The following is a 17,739-nucleotide window of genomic DNA, read 5'->3' as shown; positions in this document are numbered from 1 at the left end:
GGTCATAAAAATGTATTTCTGTTTGTGCTATCAATTCACCCGTTTTGTTACAAACACAGCACGTACAGAGCCTTTAATTTGATCTTTTTACCATTCTTGCAATCTCTGGCCTTATCTGCTGATGCAGTCTTAAGTTTGTACACTCTGTCCCTTCCTACCACAATGTGGTTATCATTACCCATATTGCTACCCGGCTCCACTGCTTTGTCCTTTCTCTTCAATTTACCACGCCTCCTCTCTTGTGATCCCTCCCCGTCCCCCACCACTATTTAGTTTAAAGCCCTATTGTACGACTCACCAGAACACTGGTCTCAGCAATCCAGAGTCTATTACCTTTGTGGTTTTAACTTAAAAGGACAAGGACAGCGGACACATGGAAACACTACCACCTGTACGTTCCCCTCCAAGTCACACACAATCCTGATTTGGAACTAAATTGCTGTTCCTTCAGTGTCGCTGGATCAAAATCCTGAAAATCCCTCCCTGACAGCATTGTGGATGTACCTACACCACATGGACTGCAGAGGTTCAAGAAGATGGTTCCCCCCCATCTCAAGGGCAATTAGGGATGGTCAATAAATACTAGTCGTGCTGGAGGACCCACATCCCAAGAACGAATAAAAGGTTTCTCGGAGCATCAACATTTCGAAGTTTTAAGCATTTAAATATATATTTTTATTTGAGTTTTTCCATTTTTACAAATAATGCTACAAACCCTCAAAACTGGTAGGGTGCATAAATGCTTCTGCATACACGAATACAGAAAAAGACAGAACACCAACACAGTTGGTTCAGTTTAATCATTAGACTTGATGCATCCGTTTATACAAGGAAAAACGGGGGGCGGATAAGCTAGAGAATGGCGGAGAAGATGATAAAGCCGTGAAACCATGGTAAAATGGTGCACACCTTCATATGTAGCGATTGCTCAAACAGCCGAAGAAAATACAGGATAAGATTTTCACGCCCTGTTTAGGCATGCGCCAAAGCATACCTCCCCCAACTCATTATACCAGAGGCACCAGTGACACATGAAAACGTCTTTTTATCGGATATGAAACCTCACTGTACCTCTGCAGGAGCCGTTTAGTGATTCTTTAACCTCAAAATAAAAGAAAAGAAATATACAACAAAAAAAATCCAAAGACATTGGGCGCGATTCTCGTCTCCCGCGCCGGTTGGGAGAATCCCCTGGCGCGCCATTTTTCCCTGCGACGTCGGTCCGTAGCCCTCCCACAATTCACCCAAGCGGCGAGAACGGCCCTGTCAAGTTCTGCCGGCGCAGGCTGGAGAATCGCCCGGGACACCCAAAATGGCGATTCTCCGCTACACCCACTATTCTCCGGCCCGGATGGGCCGAGCGGCCTGCCCAAAACGCCGACTTCCCGCTGGCGCCATCCACACCTGGTCGCTGCCGGCGGGAACGCTGGGGGGGGGGGGGGGCGGCCTGTGGGGGTGTTATTTCACTGGGGTAGGACTCAAAAGGGGTCTGGCCCGCGATTGGTGCCCACCAATCGGCGGGCTGGCCTCTCTGAAGGAGGACCTCCTTTCCTCCACACCCGGCAAGAGCCATCCGACATCTTTTTGCGGGGCAGCCTTGGGGAGGACGGCAACCACGCATGCGCGGGTGATGCCAGTTACGCCGCGCCAATGCCCGGCGCGCGCTGATGGTGCTGCTTTCGCGACACGCCCCCCAAGTTTCTCTCGGCCCCGATCCTAACCCATTTTCGGGCCCTGAATCGGTCGAGATCAGGGCCGTTTCGTGCTGTCGTGAACCTCGACGGCGTGGGCACTTATTCGCGGGAGCGGAGAATCGCGCCCATTAGTTCCAAGATGATATTTTACATATAACCACAAGACACAACACGTCCCCAAAATCTAGTAGAGTGATCATCATTCCACATATACATGCAGAGGAGACCAGCAAATATTCATACTTTAGGTTGTCAAACAGTCATCATTATAGTCGGCATCTCCCTTCATATAGAAAATGAAAGGATATTAAAAAGAGTAAGGGATCTTAGGATAACAGGATAAAGTCAAGAATTCATGGTGCAATAATGCATGCCTGCATAAGGCAAAAAGAGAAAGCTACACAATATACAAGATCTTTTTTGGGGTAAAAAAGAACCAAAACCAACCCAAGACTCCCAAGGTCTCCAAACAACGAAAGGATGCCCCAGGAGAAGGTTCACAACAAGATGCCACCATCGGTACAAGATGTGGCTTGGCCGTGTACACCCTCGTGTACAGGAGTCAGTAAACCAAGGATACTTAAACCATGCCAAGACTCACTATACAACAGACTTCACTCTTCCCCAGCCAATCAAAGGCACCGTTCAGGCCCCACTAACACCGGAAAACTTGAGTCACTTTCCACCGAGACAACCCCACCGACAAGGAGAAGAATCGTAAGACGCCAATCAACGGGGTGTCTCGGGAAAGGAGTCAACACCCCACCCCCCAAACAAGATAAGGGAAACCCCCTATAATCACATATAACAAATCAAAACCTGTATCAGTGCCTCTCCTACCCAGATAAAGAAAGGAAACCCCAAAAAGAGAGGAACATCAGGATTAGCCAATTGATGTTAGACCAGGTCTAGCAATGTACACTTTCACAAAAAGGCTACCAGGGACAGAACAACATAACTTCACAAAAAACAGGACACTGCCACCATAGGGGAACCCAAGCCTCAAAAAGGAAGACAGTCTGGAAATCCCTATATAAGACCACTAGGAGGGGGATGACCCATTCCTCCATCTTTATGGTTGGCACATAACACAGTGGTTAGCACTGTTGCTTCACAGCTCCAGGGTCCCAGGTTTCAATCCTGGCTTGGGTCACTGTCTGTGCGGAGTCTGCACGCTCTCCCAGTGTCTGCGTGGGTTTTCTCTGGGTGTTCCGGTTTCCTCCCACAGTCCAAAGATGTGCAGATTAAGTGGATTGGCCATGATAAATTGCCCTTAGTGTCCAAAAAGATTAGATGGGTTACTGGGATAGGTTGGAGGTGTGGGCTTAAGTAGGGTGCTCTTTAAAGCACCGGTGCTGCCTCGATGGGCCGAATGGCCTCCTTCTGCACTGTAAATTCTATGACTCTGTGATCCAGCCTAATTTCCAATCGAAGAAAAACAATGCTTCACCGAAGCACTCAGACTCACACTCAGGCCCTGCAGCCAACCAGATACTACCTCCCCAGGGGAAACAAACCTCAAGGAGAGAAACCAATGGAAGAAAGGCTAGATATCCAAGGATTAACCAACCACGCCTGGACGTGCATCAGTACATATTTCCCCCTACTTCAATAGCCCCAGAGGCTCTAACCGCAGAAAAAAAAAGTATTTTCCAGGATACATGATCTATCAGTTCCGTCATAGGAGATAAGCAGAGATTCCATAAACCCAAAATAACAAAAGTACAAAAGAAAAACACAACACTAATAAATCTAACAGGGGTTTTCCTAACCCACAATGAGGACATAAACAGCCATACTACCACCTCTATGCCAAATCATCTACCTGCCACACTGCTGTGGCTCTATTCATCTACAAATAGGGTATCCAAAATATATATTCCCCTCGCTGTAAAGGTAAAGGAAAGGATCACAGCACATAAAAGACGAGGTAAATACTACACCACCCTCATGTCATACATCAGCATGGTTTTCACAATGCAACAGGATAACAGGTGACAAACGCCTCTGTGCTCATATATCATACACCTGTGTCAGGATAAAAGGCAGTAACGTAAGATGAGGAGCATAATCACAAGGGGGCAAAGTTCAGGATTAGTGATGAATTGCAGAATATAACCTTCCAAAGTTTGGAAAGGCCAAAGCCGTGACAGGATCATCAAGCAACATCCAAGATCTATTAAGTTTCATCAAAGCCCCTAATCCTCCACCTCCTCGTCCCGAAGCCCAGGTAGTGAGAAACCTAGGCCTCGGCGGGTGGCAAGGAGCCATCACGTTCGGCCTCCTCCATCAAGGACAAGACAACACAAGACAGTGGTCGGAATCCTCGATTGATTCCAGGCCTCAAAGACCAGATACAACGTGCTCCATTGAACTCTAAATGCCCAGCCTTCAAATCGAGATTGTGGAAAAATGGCAGCCAGTTCTCAAATTTGGTCGGGAATTCATCCCCAGCTCCCCTTGGAAGACTGGGCACACGGACACCCCTTCTCTAGCTCCATCTCCCCAAAGCAACCAAGATATTCCATACCATGGAGCAGGATTTCAAAGATTGAAGGTGAGCCCCCACCGAGGAGATTGACGGACAGGATTCTCTTCTCCACTTCATCCAGTCTCTTTAGGATATCACAGTTCATCAATTTGAGCACCAATAACATGTGCCAGGAGCCCAGAGCGTTGTCCACAACTTTACTCACAATGACAGTCATCATCTCAAGCTAATGGGATAGCTGAAGCATAAGCCCATAGATCCACCACTGCGATTTGGGCCCCACTCCGGCTACCTCCAACTGCCTCAATCAAACAAGGATTCTTTTGACTTATCGCGGCTCCCCATTGCCAAAATGTAGCCAGGATCTTACGGGAACTTAGCACCAATCTTACACATCAGGATCAAATAATTATGGGTTGTCCATCAGAATAAAAAAAAAATTAAAAGATGAGTAATGCCAGAGCTTGCAAAGATCAGCCACTCCCATGCTTCTATCACATGATAGTTTCAGCATTTTCAAAATATTCTGTTTATCTATTATCAAGTGAATAACCTCACTTTTCCACATTTCACTCCATCTGCCACTTTGTTGTCCACTCAACATCAATATCTCTTTGCAGTTTTTGTGTCCTCCTCACAGCTTACGTTCCCAGCTTTATATTGTTAACAATCTTGGATACATTACTTTCTGTCTCATCTTTAATATGGATTGTAAATAGCTGAGGCCTCAAGCTGATCTTGGCTGTGTGGCTGAGTTGTCCTCCAAGGGGGAACAGCCATTCACATGTTGGTTAACTTAGATGAGGTACAGGAGGGCTGCCAGCAGCTTTAAAATTGTACACTAGGAAGGGTTGGTGCTTTGATGGTAAAAGTTTGGAAATTAGCAAAGAAGGAATAAATTCTCCAGTTCTAAAGGAACTTACCTTTGTAAAGCCTTAATCAGAAACATGGTTTATTACATATTCTTCTCTTACTATTTCCAAGTTAGGATATTGTTTGTTACAACACAGCCTTTGAGTGGCTGATTAGTCGTTTCAGTTTTTAAAAATTGCTAACTAATCGTTATTTTCTTAGGAGTGTTTCTTGCAAAATCAAAATCCCTAAAATTTCTCTTAATTGTTCTCAAACTGTTTTAGCTCTTCTCCACTTGCCTTCAGTTGGAAGTCTGGGTCAATTATAGGCCATTAATTGCCAGCGATTTTTGGCTGGCAAACAGAAAACAGTCTTGCAACAATGAAAATGTTTATTTTGTTCTCTCCAAGTTCCACTCTTAAGCATTCAATCTTAAACCTCACCAAACATTGCATAATGTGAGCCTCTACCACCGGCACCAGTGGACTGGATTCCCAAACAGAGGCTTGGCAGGTGAAGTTCCAAAATAGACAGCAATAAAAACTTAATGGCTAGTGACGAATAAGGGCAGGGAATCTAATGTATGGGTAGTTAGGGTTTAAGGCTGGGGGAGTTGGGTATGCTATTGTGGGGTTTTTGCATGTGTCAGATCTCACTGTTTAAAATGTCAAAAAGGCAGACTCCTGCCAGCGCCGTCCACACCTGGTCGCAGCCGGCGGGAACTCTGCGCGCAGGGTCAGGGGGCCGCCTGTGGGGGGAGGGGGGGCTCCGACCCCGTGGGGGGGGCCTCCGATGGGGCCTGGCCTGCGATCGAGGCCCACCGATCGGCGGGCCGGCCTCTTGCTCCCCGGGCCTATTTTCTTACGCGCCGGCCCCTGAACTCCCGCGCCATGTTGTGTCGGGGCCGGCACGTTGAGGGAGGCCACCGCGCATGCGTGGGTTGGCGCTGGCACCACTGCGCATGTCCTCCTTGACGCCGGTGCCACTGCGCATGCACGGTTTGGCGCATTGCACAGTTCGCACCGGGATGGGAAGCTGCGCTGTGTAGGGGCCAGAATCAGTACTCCCAGCGGCTCGTTCACGCCGAATGGGGGAATCCCGCCCTCTCTAGGCCATTAATTTTCCACAACTGAGACCAACAAGCGATTTTTGGCTGGCAAACAGAAAACAGTCTTGCAACAACGAAAATGTTTATTTTGTTCTCTCCAAGTTTCACTCTTAAGCATTCAATCTTAAACCTCACCAAACATTGCATAATGTGAGCCTCTACCACCGGCACCAGTGGACTGGATTCCCAAACAGAGGCTTGGCAGGTGAAGTTCCAAAATAGACAGCAATAAAAACTTAATGGCTAGTGACGAATAAGGGCAGGGAATCTAATGTATGGGTAGTTAGGGTTTAGGGCTGGGGGAGTTGGGTATGCTATTGTGAGGTTTTTGCATGTGTCAGATCTCACTGTTTAAAATGTCAAAATTATAAATGCCTCAATAAACTATTTTCTAAAAAAAAAACTTAATGGCTTGCATTGCCATTTTTTACCTAGAGCACTGGACTGCTCGTTAGAAGTGTAAATCATGGCACGGTGGCGCAGTGGTTAGCACTGCTGCCTCACGGCACCGAGGACCCGGGTACGATCCCGGTCCCGGGTCGCTGTCCTTGTGGAGTTTGCACATTCTTCCCGTGTAGGTGAATTGGCCACGCTAAATTGGCCCCATAATTGGAAAAAAATAATCGGGTAATCTAAATTTATTTTTAAAAATAAAAGTGCAAATCTCCATCCTAAATAAGCAATTGACTGCTCCAAGGCTGCCCACTGTCTGCATGGATAAGAAGCAATCAGACCATTCTATTCAAAATTCTTTTCCTTTTACATTTTTCATTCCAAAATACAAATCAAAAATGCAATAGGGAAAACATTTAGTCCAATTCTGATTAACTTCTTGTATTACCGTACACCAGTAAACTATAGGCCAATGAATCCCTTCATATAGCCCAAAAGGAAAGGAAATTTTGTTTAGAAAGCCCGTCTCTGGTTTGCTTCATGAACAATGCAGAAGAATCATGCTGTTTTAAATAGTTTGAAAAGTACAAAGCTTTCACTGGATCCTTGATTAGACTTTGTTTACTTCACTCATGGCAGATCATCTCCAAAAATCTGCAGATAGACAACGACTACATGGTTCTGCTATTTAGAGATTGGGTGGAGGGGTTGCGCGTATAAGACACCATGATGGAATCCAAAACATTAAAATTCTATTAGAAATTTGGAAACATTCTGCATTATAAATAATAGCCAGTAACAAGTTCATTGAACATAATATAAAGCTCATTCTGGCTAAAGAAATACAGTTCTAAGAACAAAGCCTCAAGCTACAGAAGTAATGCAAAATGCAAAAGTAGTGTGAAATTAATCACAAATATACTCTTATTCCCAACCGTTCAGAATCGTATTTCAGTTGAACTTTTGGAGTCTTCCCAAATCCCTTGAATTCAGAAGTACTGATACTGGGAAGTCCCCTCGTTGTCAGAATAATTCTATACGAAACACATTGCAGAACCAGTAACAATATTTTAAATTTGGGAGAGTATAAAGAATCAAAAGATGACAATATTAAAAACATGATCTTAGAATTATGCAAGTTACTCGGATCTGAAATGTCTACTATTTTAGCAGAGGCTTTGATCTAGTTAAGAAGGGTTGGAAAGTTACAAATCATCACTGGCCGAACTAAGACCCTGTCCGCAGCAGTGTTGTTAGGCTCATGCTTTTCCTTCCCTCACTGCTGACACCAATCATGAGACTACCAATGAGACAATGTGCTCATTTCTTCCTTTCCCCATGTCCACAAACTATCAGATTTCCTCTCTACAGGGATGCTAGGCTCAAGATTCCCTGTGCTGCCAAATTCCAAGCTCCCACTCCAGTTCATCTGAATCTTTCACTACTAAAAGAGCAATAGGGAGGAATTTCAGAGAAGCACATGAAGTGTTTTTAAAATGTAAAAAACCATGACATAACTTCAAGGTCTGTGACTACACAAGACTGTTGCTTGAATTGAAAATCACATCTGCGTGTGATTTTTACATGAACCATTAAGATTCCTGATGCAAAATTCATTACCATCTAACTATCAACTGGCATTCAGGCTCAAATTCTCACAGGGCGAGTTTCAGTCTTGGGAAACAAGACAGAATGGTTTACAGACCCTTTTCCCAAGCGATTGAAAGTAAAACTCCCAAAAAGGTTGAGCAAGGAACTACATCAATAACTTTTGTCAAGGTAGTTGTAGCCTGGAGGAAAGGGAGGAGGCATCTATTGCAAATACATCATGTACTCTGACAAATATTCTAACAAGCATATTGCCTTTTGTACTCACTCTGATTTTTCTTTTTAAGCACCAATCATTTGGTTAACATTTGAAAAAAAAAAAGTTCCAGCTCGACACAGTTATTCAGAACTTCACCAAACTTCACAACCCACGTGCATTTACGGGGTGATGACAGGTTGGAGTGACACTTTGCATTCAAGTGAAAAATATAAATAGGTAGGTTATAATAGTGGTTAAAAATAGTTGCCCAACAGAGCAACCAGAATACAGGTATTAATGCACTGTCATAAGAATGCAAATTATTTCACATCGGTAAGCTATCCAACAATAGTGCAGGCGTAATCTCCCAAAGATGTTTGTGTTCATTGCTATACTATTGGATTTATTCAGGAACTAAAAGGAAAAAAAAAAAATCAGTCAAAAAAACACAAAATTTAACAGTGAATCAATACTATAATAATAAATCAATAAATGGCTTCAGACAAGGTACTAAAGTTCTCTCTTGTCCGAAAATTGTAAGATACTAATGGTGTTTGCTCAAAATTCATCTGAATATCGATGTTGTGTAGTTATGTCACCGGTCAGCTTGTCTTGGGCTTCCTTCATGGCAAATGCCACTACATACAAGCAGAAAACAGATTGTTAAACGGTCAATGAAAGAGCAACGGAGACAAAAAATTGTTAACCTCATTCAGTATTGATTAAAAGAGCTCTTAAATGAATGGCATTTATTTTTTAAATATGAAAATGCCAAAACATCTTACTCATACCACTGGTTATGTACATGTTCATCCTCTTACTCTTTCAGTCTTCAACACCTGCCCACGTGGTCTCTCTCCCAAGTCTGAGCTTCCAAAGTGAGGGTTATCAAGGCACTTGGCTGGGCAGAGTACCACAGATAAACCTAGTCATATACTTATCAGATGTTCATGCGCGCACACTTTCTAGAAGGTGCCACTGAATTCTCATTAGGAGTTGGAAGCCCTGGCTAATTTTATTCTCCTGGCGTTGAACTTCAACCATCACCCCAGCTGAAATCACTCACTCACCATAGTTCAGGATCAAATTGGAGGCCTTCTGGGTATTTCTGACTCAGCAGCGTCCCATATGGCTCAGTTGCTGACTAGGCCACTGGGATGTTTTTTAAATTTTAAATGCACCCTTTGACATTTCATCAACGCAAGTTAACTTCTCAAGAAAGATGGCTGCCCCAGGGAGCCCAAGATTTCATGGAGCAACCAACAGTGGTAAATAATTCCATCAAAGGCATGTGTAGGTCTCTCTCTCAAGCCTCTCCTATTGCCAGCCGTATAACTGACCTACACGTGCATTTGGATAGCTTGATGTTATTGTCAATCTTATTCTCTCTCCCTTCCTAAGTGGAATACCTGATCACTCTTTGGTAACATGAACCAATCTAGAACTTGACCAGAAGGTAACACACGGCTATGCTGAGCTTGGTTGAACCATTCACTATGACCAAGGAAATGTAATTGAGATTTTTTTTTTTAAAGATGCAGGTCAAGCACAATCACATATTCGTTGAATTATACCTCCTGCAAATCAATCGTACTGCAGCATTGAGGAATGCAAAAAATCCTAGATGACCCACATCATGGCCAGAGTATATCGGTTTTCAATAGCATCAGGACCACCTACTTCAGTTCTAACATCAGTTGATTGCAGGTACTGGGCACTGCCGTAACAGCCTCCCCGAACAGGCGCCGGAATGTGGCGACTAGGGGCTTTTCAGAGTAACTTCATTTGAAGTCTACTTGGGACAATAAGCGATTTCCATTTACATTTACACTGACTTTTGTCAAATTAACTTATTTGAATTAAGGGAAAGATAATGTTCAAAATGGCCTCAGGCTTCTCAATTCCTAAATAAAGAGGGGAGAATGAACAGCAACATGCCTACCAATGAATAAAATAAATATCTATCAGTTCAAAGTTTGATCACAAGGTTGAGCACCTCAACTGTCAGTCGGACAAAGCATGGCCAGGTCTTTCCTTAAGATCATTCCCAATTTTCCAAAACATGACCAGCAAAAGCAGGAAGCCAAGTGAAGTTTGCAATTGACCTTGTCCACTTTCCCACCTTGAATATGTGACCAAAAAACTGAACAACTACCAAGAATCAAGAAGAAAGAAAGAGAAAGAATGCTCTGTGAAGAAATGACTGAATATTAGCTGCATATTCACCTTGGTCAGCAGAACTGTAGAAATATTTGTATTTGGGATTTCCATTTTGATTGACAATCTCTGGATGAACCTTGCCTCTAGCATCTGCAATGTAACCAATAGTAAAATAGAATAAATGGAAAGAGACATTCAGTATTAGCCAATTATCAGTAGGTCAATCAATGAATACTTTCCAGAATTTTAGCAGTCTAAATTTACCCCTTTTTAAAAATTGGAATATCTAATTCATCTGTCCCACTTGCTTGGAATTGATTCTTTGTCATTACATCCCCCATTTTTAAAAAATTTGTTCATGGGATGTGGGTGTCACTGGCTAGGCCAGCGTTTATTGCTCATCCTCAATTTCCGACGGTGGTGGTAGAGTTGCTTTCTTGAACGACTGCAGTTCATGTGTAGGGACACCCACAGTGCTGTTAGGAAACGAGTTCTACGATTTTGATCCAGCAACAGTGAAGGAACAGAAATATAGTTCCAAGTCAGCATGATGTGCAAGTTGGAGGTGAACTTGCAGATAATGTTGTTGTTCCAATGCATCTGCTGCCATTGTCCTTCTAGGTGGTACAGGCCATGCGTTTGGGAGGTCCTGTTGAAGGAGTCTTGGTGGGTAACTGCAGTGCATCCACTATGCATCGGTGGTGAAGCGAGTGAATGCTGGTGGATCAGGTGCCAATCCAGCAGGCTGCTTTGTCCTAGATGGTGTTGAACTCTCCTCGAGCGTTCTCGAAGCTGCACTTATCCACATATTTTCAAACTAGATTTTCTTTTAAAATTTGGAAATTTAAAACTCGAACACTTGGGAACTGACTTTGCTTTTTAAAAAAAGCTCATAATTCCACCTTGGACTGTGAGCAAGCATTGCCTTTTCCAAAACATTCCCTGACCAACATGACTGGGGAAAAAATGTTTTAAAGGCAAAGGGCTGAGTGATTGACTGGAAATCACCTGACAAAGAGGAGTTAATATTTTGAACTTATTTTTTTCAACTCAGTTGGGAATCAACCAAGAAGGGAAAAGCCGCCCAACTCGTACTCGTACCTTGCCTTGAAATGCAGAATGGTTATCAGTATCCAGCTAGGTATCCTCATCTCAGTGGAACGTGTCTATATTTGGAAAGCGGAGAAGTTGAGACGACTGGGAGGTCACAAGGATTGATCTGGCACTATTCTCCTCCATACTGAAGCTACGTTGATGTGAACTTCCAGACATCAACTGGATTCCGTCTTCACACAACGGAGCATCAGATTGACAGCATCAAAACTCTGCGAATGCCATCCTTTTCATAAATGTTTTTCTTTACTGGCTAATCTCTGCAGAGACCCCATTTGTGTGTGTATATGTGTTACACTTCCAGATGACACATTGTGTTTTAACCAGTTCTTGCAACTTGTTTTAAAAAGAAGTTTAATTTTATAATTAAATCGATCATTCTGAGTTTATTGAAAGGAGCAAAGTTACGGTCTCTTATTTTGGGTCTAACCAGTTCTTGCAACTTGTTTTAAAAATAAGTTTCATTTCAGGGCAGCACAGTGGCTAGCACTGCTGCCTCACGGCACCAAGGTTCCAGGTTCAATCCCGGCTCTGGGTCACTGTCCGTGTGGAGTTTGCACATTCTCCCCGTGTTTGCGTGGGTTTCGCCCCCATAAACCAAAGATGTGCAGGGTAGGTGAATTGGTCACGCTAAATTGCCCCTTAATTGGAAAAAAATGAATTGGGCATTCTAAATTTTTTTTAAAGTTGCATTTTATAATAAATCAATCATTCTGAGTTTATTGAAAGGAGCCTAGTTACTGTTTCCTATTTTGGGTCTAACAGTAGCGAAGGTAAATTATTAGCCATTTTGGTGAGCGAATTAAACATTTACACTGAATGTTACGACCTGGGGAGTAGTAGGGCAAGAGAACATAGAAAATACAGCACAGAACAGGCCCTTCGGCCCACGATGTTGTGCTGAACCTTTGTCCTAGATTAATCATAGATTATCATTGAATTTACAGTGCAGAAGGAGGCCATTCGGCCCCCTGAGTCTGCACCGGCTCTTGGAAAGAGCACCACACCCAAACTCAACACCTCCACCCAACACCAAGGGCAATTTTGGACACTAAGGGCAATTTATCATGGCCAATCCAACTACCCTGCACATCTTTGGACTGTGGGAGGAAACCGGAGCACCCGGAGGAAACCCACGCAGACACGGGGAGGACGTGCAGACTCCGCACAGACAGTGACCCAAGCCGGAATCGAACCTGGGACCTTGGAGCTGTGAAGCAATTGTGCTATCCACAATGCTACCATGCTGCCCTTGAGAACAAATAAATCTACACTCTATCATTTTACCGTAATCCATGTACCTATCCAATAGTTGCTTGAAGGTCCCTAATGTTTCCGACTCAACTACTTCCACAGGCAGTGCATTCCATGCCCCCACTACTCTCTGGGTAAAGAACCTACCTCTGATATCCCTCCTATATCTTCCACCTTTCACCTTACATTTATGTCCCCTTGTAATGGTTTGTTCCACCCGGGGAAAAAGTCTCTGACTGTCTACTCTATCTATTCCCCTGATCATCTTATAAACCTCTATCAAGTCGCCCCTCATCCTTCTCCGTTCTAATGAGAAAAGGCCTAGCACCCTCAACCTTTCCTCGTAAGACCTACTCTCCATTCCAGGTAACATCCTGGTAAATCTTCTTTGCACCTTTTCCAAAGCTTCCACATCCTTCCTAAAATGAGGCGACCAGAACTGTACACAGTACTCCAAATGTGGCCTTACCAAAGTTTTGTACAGCTGCATCATCACCTCACGGCTCTTAAATTCAATCCCTCTGTTAATGAACGCTAGCACACCATAGGCCTTCTTCACAGCTCTATCCACTTGAGTGGCAACTTTCAAAGATGTATGAACATAGACCCCAAGATCTCTCTGCTCCTCCACATTGCCAAGAACTCTACCGTTAACCCTGTACTCCGCATTCATATTTGTCCTTCCAAAATGGACAACCTCACACTTTTCAGGGTTAAACTCCATCTGCCACTTCTCAGCCCAGCTCTGCATCCTATCTATGTCTCTTTGCAGCCGACAACAGCCCTCCTTACTATCCACAACTCCACCAATCTTCGTATCATCTGCAAATTTACTGACCCACCCTTCAACTCCCTCATCCAAGTCATTAATGAAAATCACAAACAGCAGAGGACCCAGAACTGATCCCTGCGGTACGCCACTGGTAACTGGGATCCAGGCTGAATACTTGCCATCCACCACCACTCTCTGACTTCTATCGGTTAGCCAGTTCGTTATCCAACTGGCCAAATTTCCCACTATCCCATGCCTCCTTACTTTCTGCAGAAGCCTACCATGGGGAACCTTATCAAATGCCTTACTAAAATCCATGTACACTACATCCACTGCTTTACCTTCATCCACATGCTTGGTCACCTCCTCAAAGAATTCAATAAGATTTGTAAGGCAAGACCTACCCCTCACAAATCCGTGCTGACTATCCCTAATCAAGCAGTGTCTTTCCAGATGCTCAGAAATCCTATCCTTCAGTACCCTTTCCATTACTTTGCCTACCACCTGCGCACTTTTCCCATCCCGGTCATAACGAGGCAAATAGAGAGTATTCCATCACACTCCTGACTTGTGCTTTACAGCTGGTACATAAGACTCTTGGGAGCCAGCCTCTAGCCTGTTCTTGAAGCCACAGTATTTATATGGCTAATCCTGTTCAGTTTCTGGTCAATTGTAACCCCCAGGATGTTGATATTGGAAATTCAGCAATGGTAATGTCATTGAATGTGATGGACAGATGGTGAGATTCTCTCTTGTAGGAAGTGGTCAATGCCTGGCACTTGTGTGGTATGAAGGTTATTTGCTACTCATCAGCCCAAGCCTCAATGATTTAAAAAGGAAATTGGATGTGCACTAGAGGGAAACAAACTTAGGGCTACAGGGATAGAGCAGGAGAATGAGACTGATTGGATTACTGTAGAGAGAGCTGGTATGGATTTGATGGGCCAAATGGTCTTTTCAGTGCCGTAATAATAATAATCTTTATTATTGTCAGAAGTAGGCTTACATTAACACTGCAATGACGTTACTGTGCAAATTACCTAGCCGCCACACTCCTGCGTCTGTTCGGGTACACTGAGCAAAAACAAACAATGCTATGCATTAAAATGGATGAACTTTAGGGCCAAATTGTTGTCAGCAATGTTATCTTTGCCTTAAAAGACGCAATTAAGTCCACCAAACGTCACAAAATCCAGTGGTGGAATAATTGAGACAAGAAAATTGGTTGTCAGTAAGTTATTTTTGTACATATGCAAGTAGGAACTGCAGAATTAAAATTAATATATCGCTCAACACAATATAATAACGACTCAGTTTTGAGCATTGCAGAGACGGTACACAGACTTCGTATTCCCTGAATCCCATAGATTTCCTCACTTCAACTGTGTTATTGCAGGGAGGTACAAGAAGTCATAAAGATGCTTTGTTCTTACCCAGAAATAAGATTCTAGGTATGTATCCTCCATCTGGGCTAAAGGTTGAATCATTTGGCTCCTCCTCATCCTACAAAAGCAAAGGAGAAAATACTCATTGTTTCACAAGTCAATAGTAAATAATGCACATAGATTTTATCCTTGTTCAAGATTGTTTCAAGACCATGTTTCGAACAGCGTGTCTAGCTTTGATTCCCTTACATTATTTCCCTTATAGAAACCACTGGAAAAATTTCAGAGGAGAGCCACGAGAGTGAATTCCTTCTCAAATTATCACAGCAACTCAGATAGGCTTAAAAAGCTGGGTCTATTCGCTGGCAATTGCTCGGAGGGTCTCAAGGGGCTGGAAGGGGCTGGTCCGGGGGGGGGGGGGGGCACAGGGTTTCGCTGTATGCGGATGACCTACTTTTGTATGTCTCAGACCCAATGGAGGGGATGGAAGAAATTATGTGAATTTTAGGGGAATTCGGCCGGTTTTCAGTATATAAGCTCAATACGGGGAAGAGCGAGATGTTTGTGGTCCAAAAGAGAGGTCAGGAGAGGCAACTGGGGGAACCGCCGTTCAGAGTGGTAGGGGACAGTTTCAGGTACCTAGGTATCCAAGTGGCGAGGGATTGGGACAAGCTACATAAATTGAACTTTGCCCGGCTGGTGGATCAGATGAAGGAGGATTTCTGGAGATGGGATGCGCTCCCGTTGTCTCTGGCGGGCAGAGTCCAATCGGTAAAAATGACGGTCCTCCCGAGATTCCTATTTGTTTTCCAATGCCTCCCCATCTTCATCCCGCAGATCAATAAAGCTATTGCGGGCTTTGTGTGGGGGGGGGCAAGTCCCCGCGAGTGAAGAGGGCAATGCTCGAGCGGAGTCGGGGGGGGGGGGGGGGGGGGGATGGTGGGCTGGCGCTGCCGAATTTCAGCAATTATTACTGGGCGGCTAATATAGCCATGGTGAGGAGGTGGCTGGTTGGAGGGGGGGGGGAGAGAGAGAGAGAGAGAGAGAGAGAGAGAGCCGGCGTGGGTGCGCATGGAGGCGGCTTCTTGCAAGGGCACAAGTCTGGGGGCATTGGAACAGCGCCTCTGCCATTCCCGCCGGCGCAATACTCCACCAGTCCAGTGGTGGTGGCGGCCCTGAGTCTGTGGGCAGTGGAGGTGACATGTGGGAGCAGAGGGGGCATCGGTATGGTCCCCAATCTGTGATAATCACCGGTTTTCCCCGGGGAGGATGGACGGGGGGGTTCCGAATTTGGCAGAGAGCGGGGGGAGGATGGGGGACTTGTTTATAGAGGGGAGCTTTCCGAATATGAGGGCTCTGGAGGAGAAGTTTGCATTGGCGGGGGGAAATTATCTTCGATATCTGCAGGTACGGGACTTTCTGCAGAGGCAGGTACCAACCTTCCCACTCCTGCCGCTAAGGGGGATTCAGGACAGGGTGGTTTCTAGAGGATGGATAGGGGAGGGGAGCGTCTCGGACATATATAGAGAGCTTATGGGTTCGGAGGAGACGCAGACAGAGGAGCTGAAGCAAAAGTGGAAGGAGGAGCTGGGGAGGTGGAGAGATCGAGGAGGGCCTTTGGGCGGACGCGTTGAATAGGGTCAACGCGACAGCAACATGCGCCAGGCTCAGCCTGATCCAATTTAAGGTCGTTCACCGGGCTCACATGACAGTTTCCCGGATGAGTAGATTCTTTGGGGTGGAAGACAGGTGTGCGAGGCCAGCGAACCATGTCCACATGTTCTGTGCATGCCCAAAACTGAGGGGATTTTGGCAGGGGTTTGCTGATGCCATGTCCAATGTATTAAATACGAGGGTACAATGAGTCCAGAGATGGCGATTTTCAGGGTGTCGCAGGATCCGGGAATCCAGGAGGAGAAAGAGGCAGATGTTCTGGCCTTTGCTTCCCTGGTAGCCTGGAGGCGGATATTACTAGCATGGAGGGACTCGAAGCCCCCGAAATCTGGGACCTGGATATCTGACATGGCTGGCTTCCTCTGCTTGGAGAAAATTAAATTCGCCTTGAGAGGATCTCTGTTAGGGTTCGCCCGGAGGTGGCAACCGTTCGTCGACTTCTTCACAGAGAATTAATCGTCAGCAGAAGGGGGGGGGGCAGGCCAGCTTAGATTGGGGGGTAAGTAATGGGGGACCTGTGGGAGAGGGAGGTGGTATTTGCACTATGTTAATATTTTCCTTGTTGGACTTCCGGGTGCGGCTATGCAGAGCTAGGTCGCATATTCGGCAGCTCCTGCTTGGAACGGACTTTTGGGCTCTTTTACAGGGCCCCCACGGCATTTGTTTGACATTTCCCGGTGTGGAAAGAAGGCTGCAATATTCCCCCGACAGTGTCCCCCAGGAAGGGTATGTCTCTTGGTTGCCAGACACACGCAGAAACAGTAAAAGATTTGGCTGCAACTGCAGGATAAACAGGGCCTCTTCCAGCATGCAGGCGGGGGAAGGGCAAGCTTAAAGCTGCAAGCTGACCTGAGGGCTTGTATCAAAGGTGAATTCTAGCAGCAGAGGGAACAACTGTGAAAAGACCTCATCAAGGCCACTGAAGGGACTTCCGGTTGCGGTGATGCCTAGCTAGCCGCACGCTTCGGCGGCTCCAGCTCCAACGGACCTTCGGGCTCTTTTAAGAGCCCCAACGGGGAATTTTTCGATGACGCAA

The 17,739-nt window shown here is 45.2% G+C and overlaps 1 protein-coding gene across 1 annotated transcript in view; it reads right to left on the bottom strand.

Annotated features, from left to right (window-relative positions):
* Positions 1–651: 651 nt before the first annotated feature.
* Positions 652–17,739, bottom strand: part of txndc12 (thioredoxin domain containing 12 (endoplasmic reticulum)) — a 52,778-nt gene continuing 35,690 nt past the window's right edge. The window contains exons 5-7 of the mRNA XM_072510892.1: positions 15,078–15,147; positions 10,572–10,655; positions 652–8,983 (exon numbers count right to left, since the gene is read on the bottom strand). Of these exons, the coding sequence (XP_072366993.1) occupies positions 8,904–8,983; positions 10,572–10,655; positions 15,078–15,147 (234 nt within the window). The 3' untranslated portion in view covers positions 652–8,903. The remainder of the gene's footprint in view (positions 8,984–10,571; positions 10,656–15,077; positions 15,148–17,739) is intronic.

This window comes from Scyliorhinus torazame, chromosome 7 (genome assembly GCF_047496885.1).
Source record: "Scyliorhinus torazame isolate Kashiwa2021f chromosome 7, sScyTor2.1, whole genome shotgun sequence".
Classification (NCBI taxonomy): domain Eukaryota; kingdom Metazoa; phylum Chordata; class Chondrichthyes; order Carcharhiniformes; family Scyliorhinidae; genus Scyliorhinus; species Scyliorhinus torazame.
Note: the sequence above shows the minus strand (reverse complement) of the source record. Positions and strands in the feature narration are given on the sequence as shown.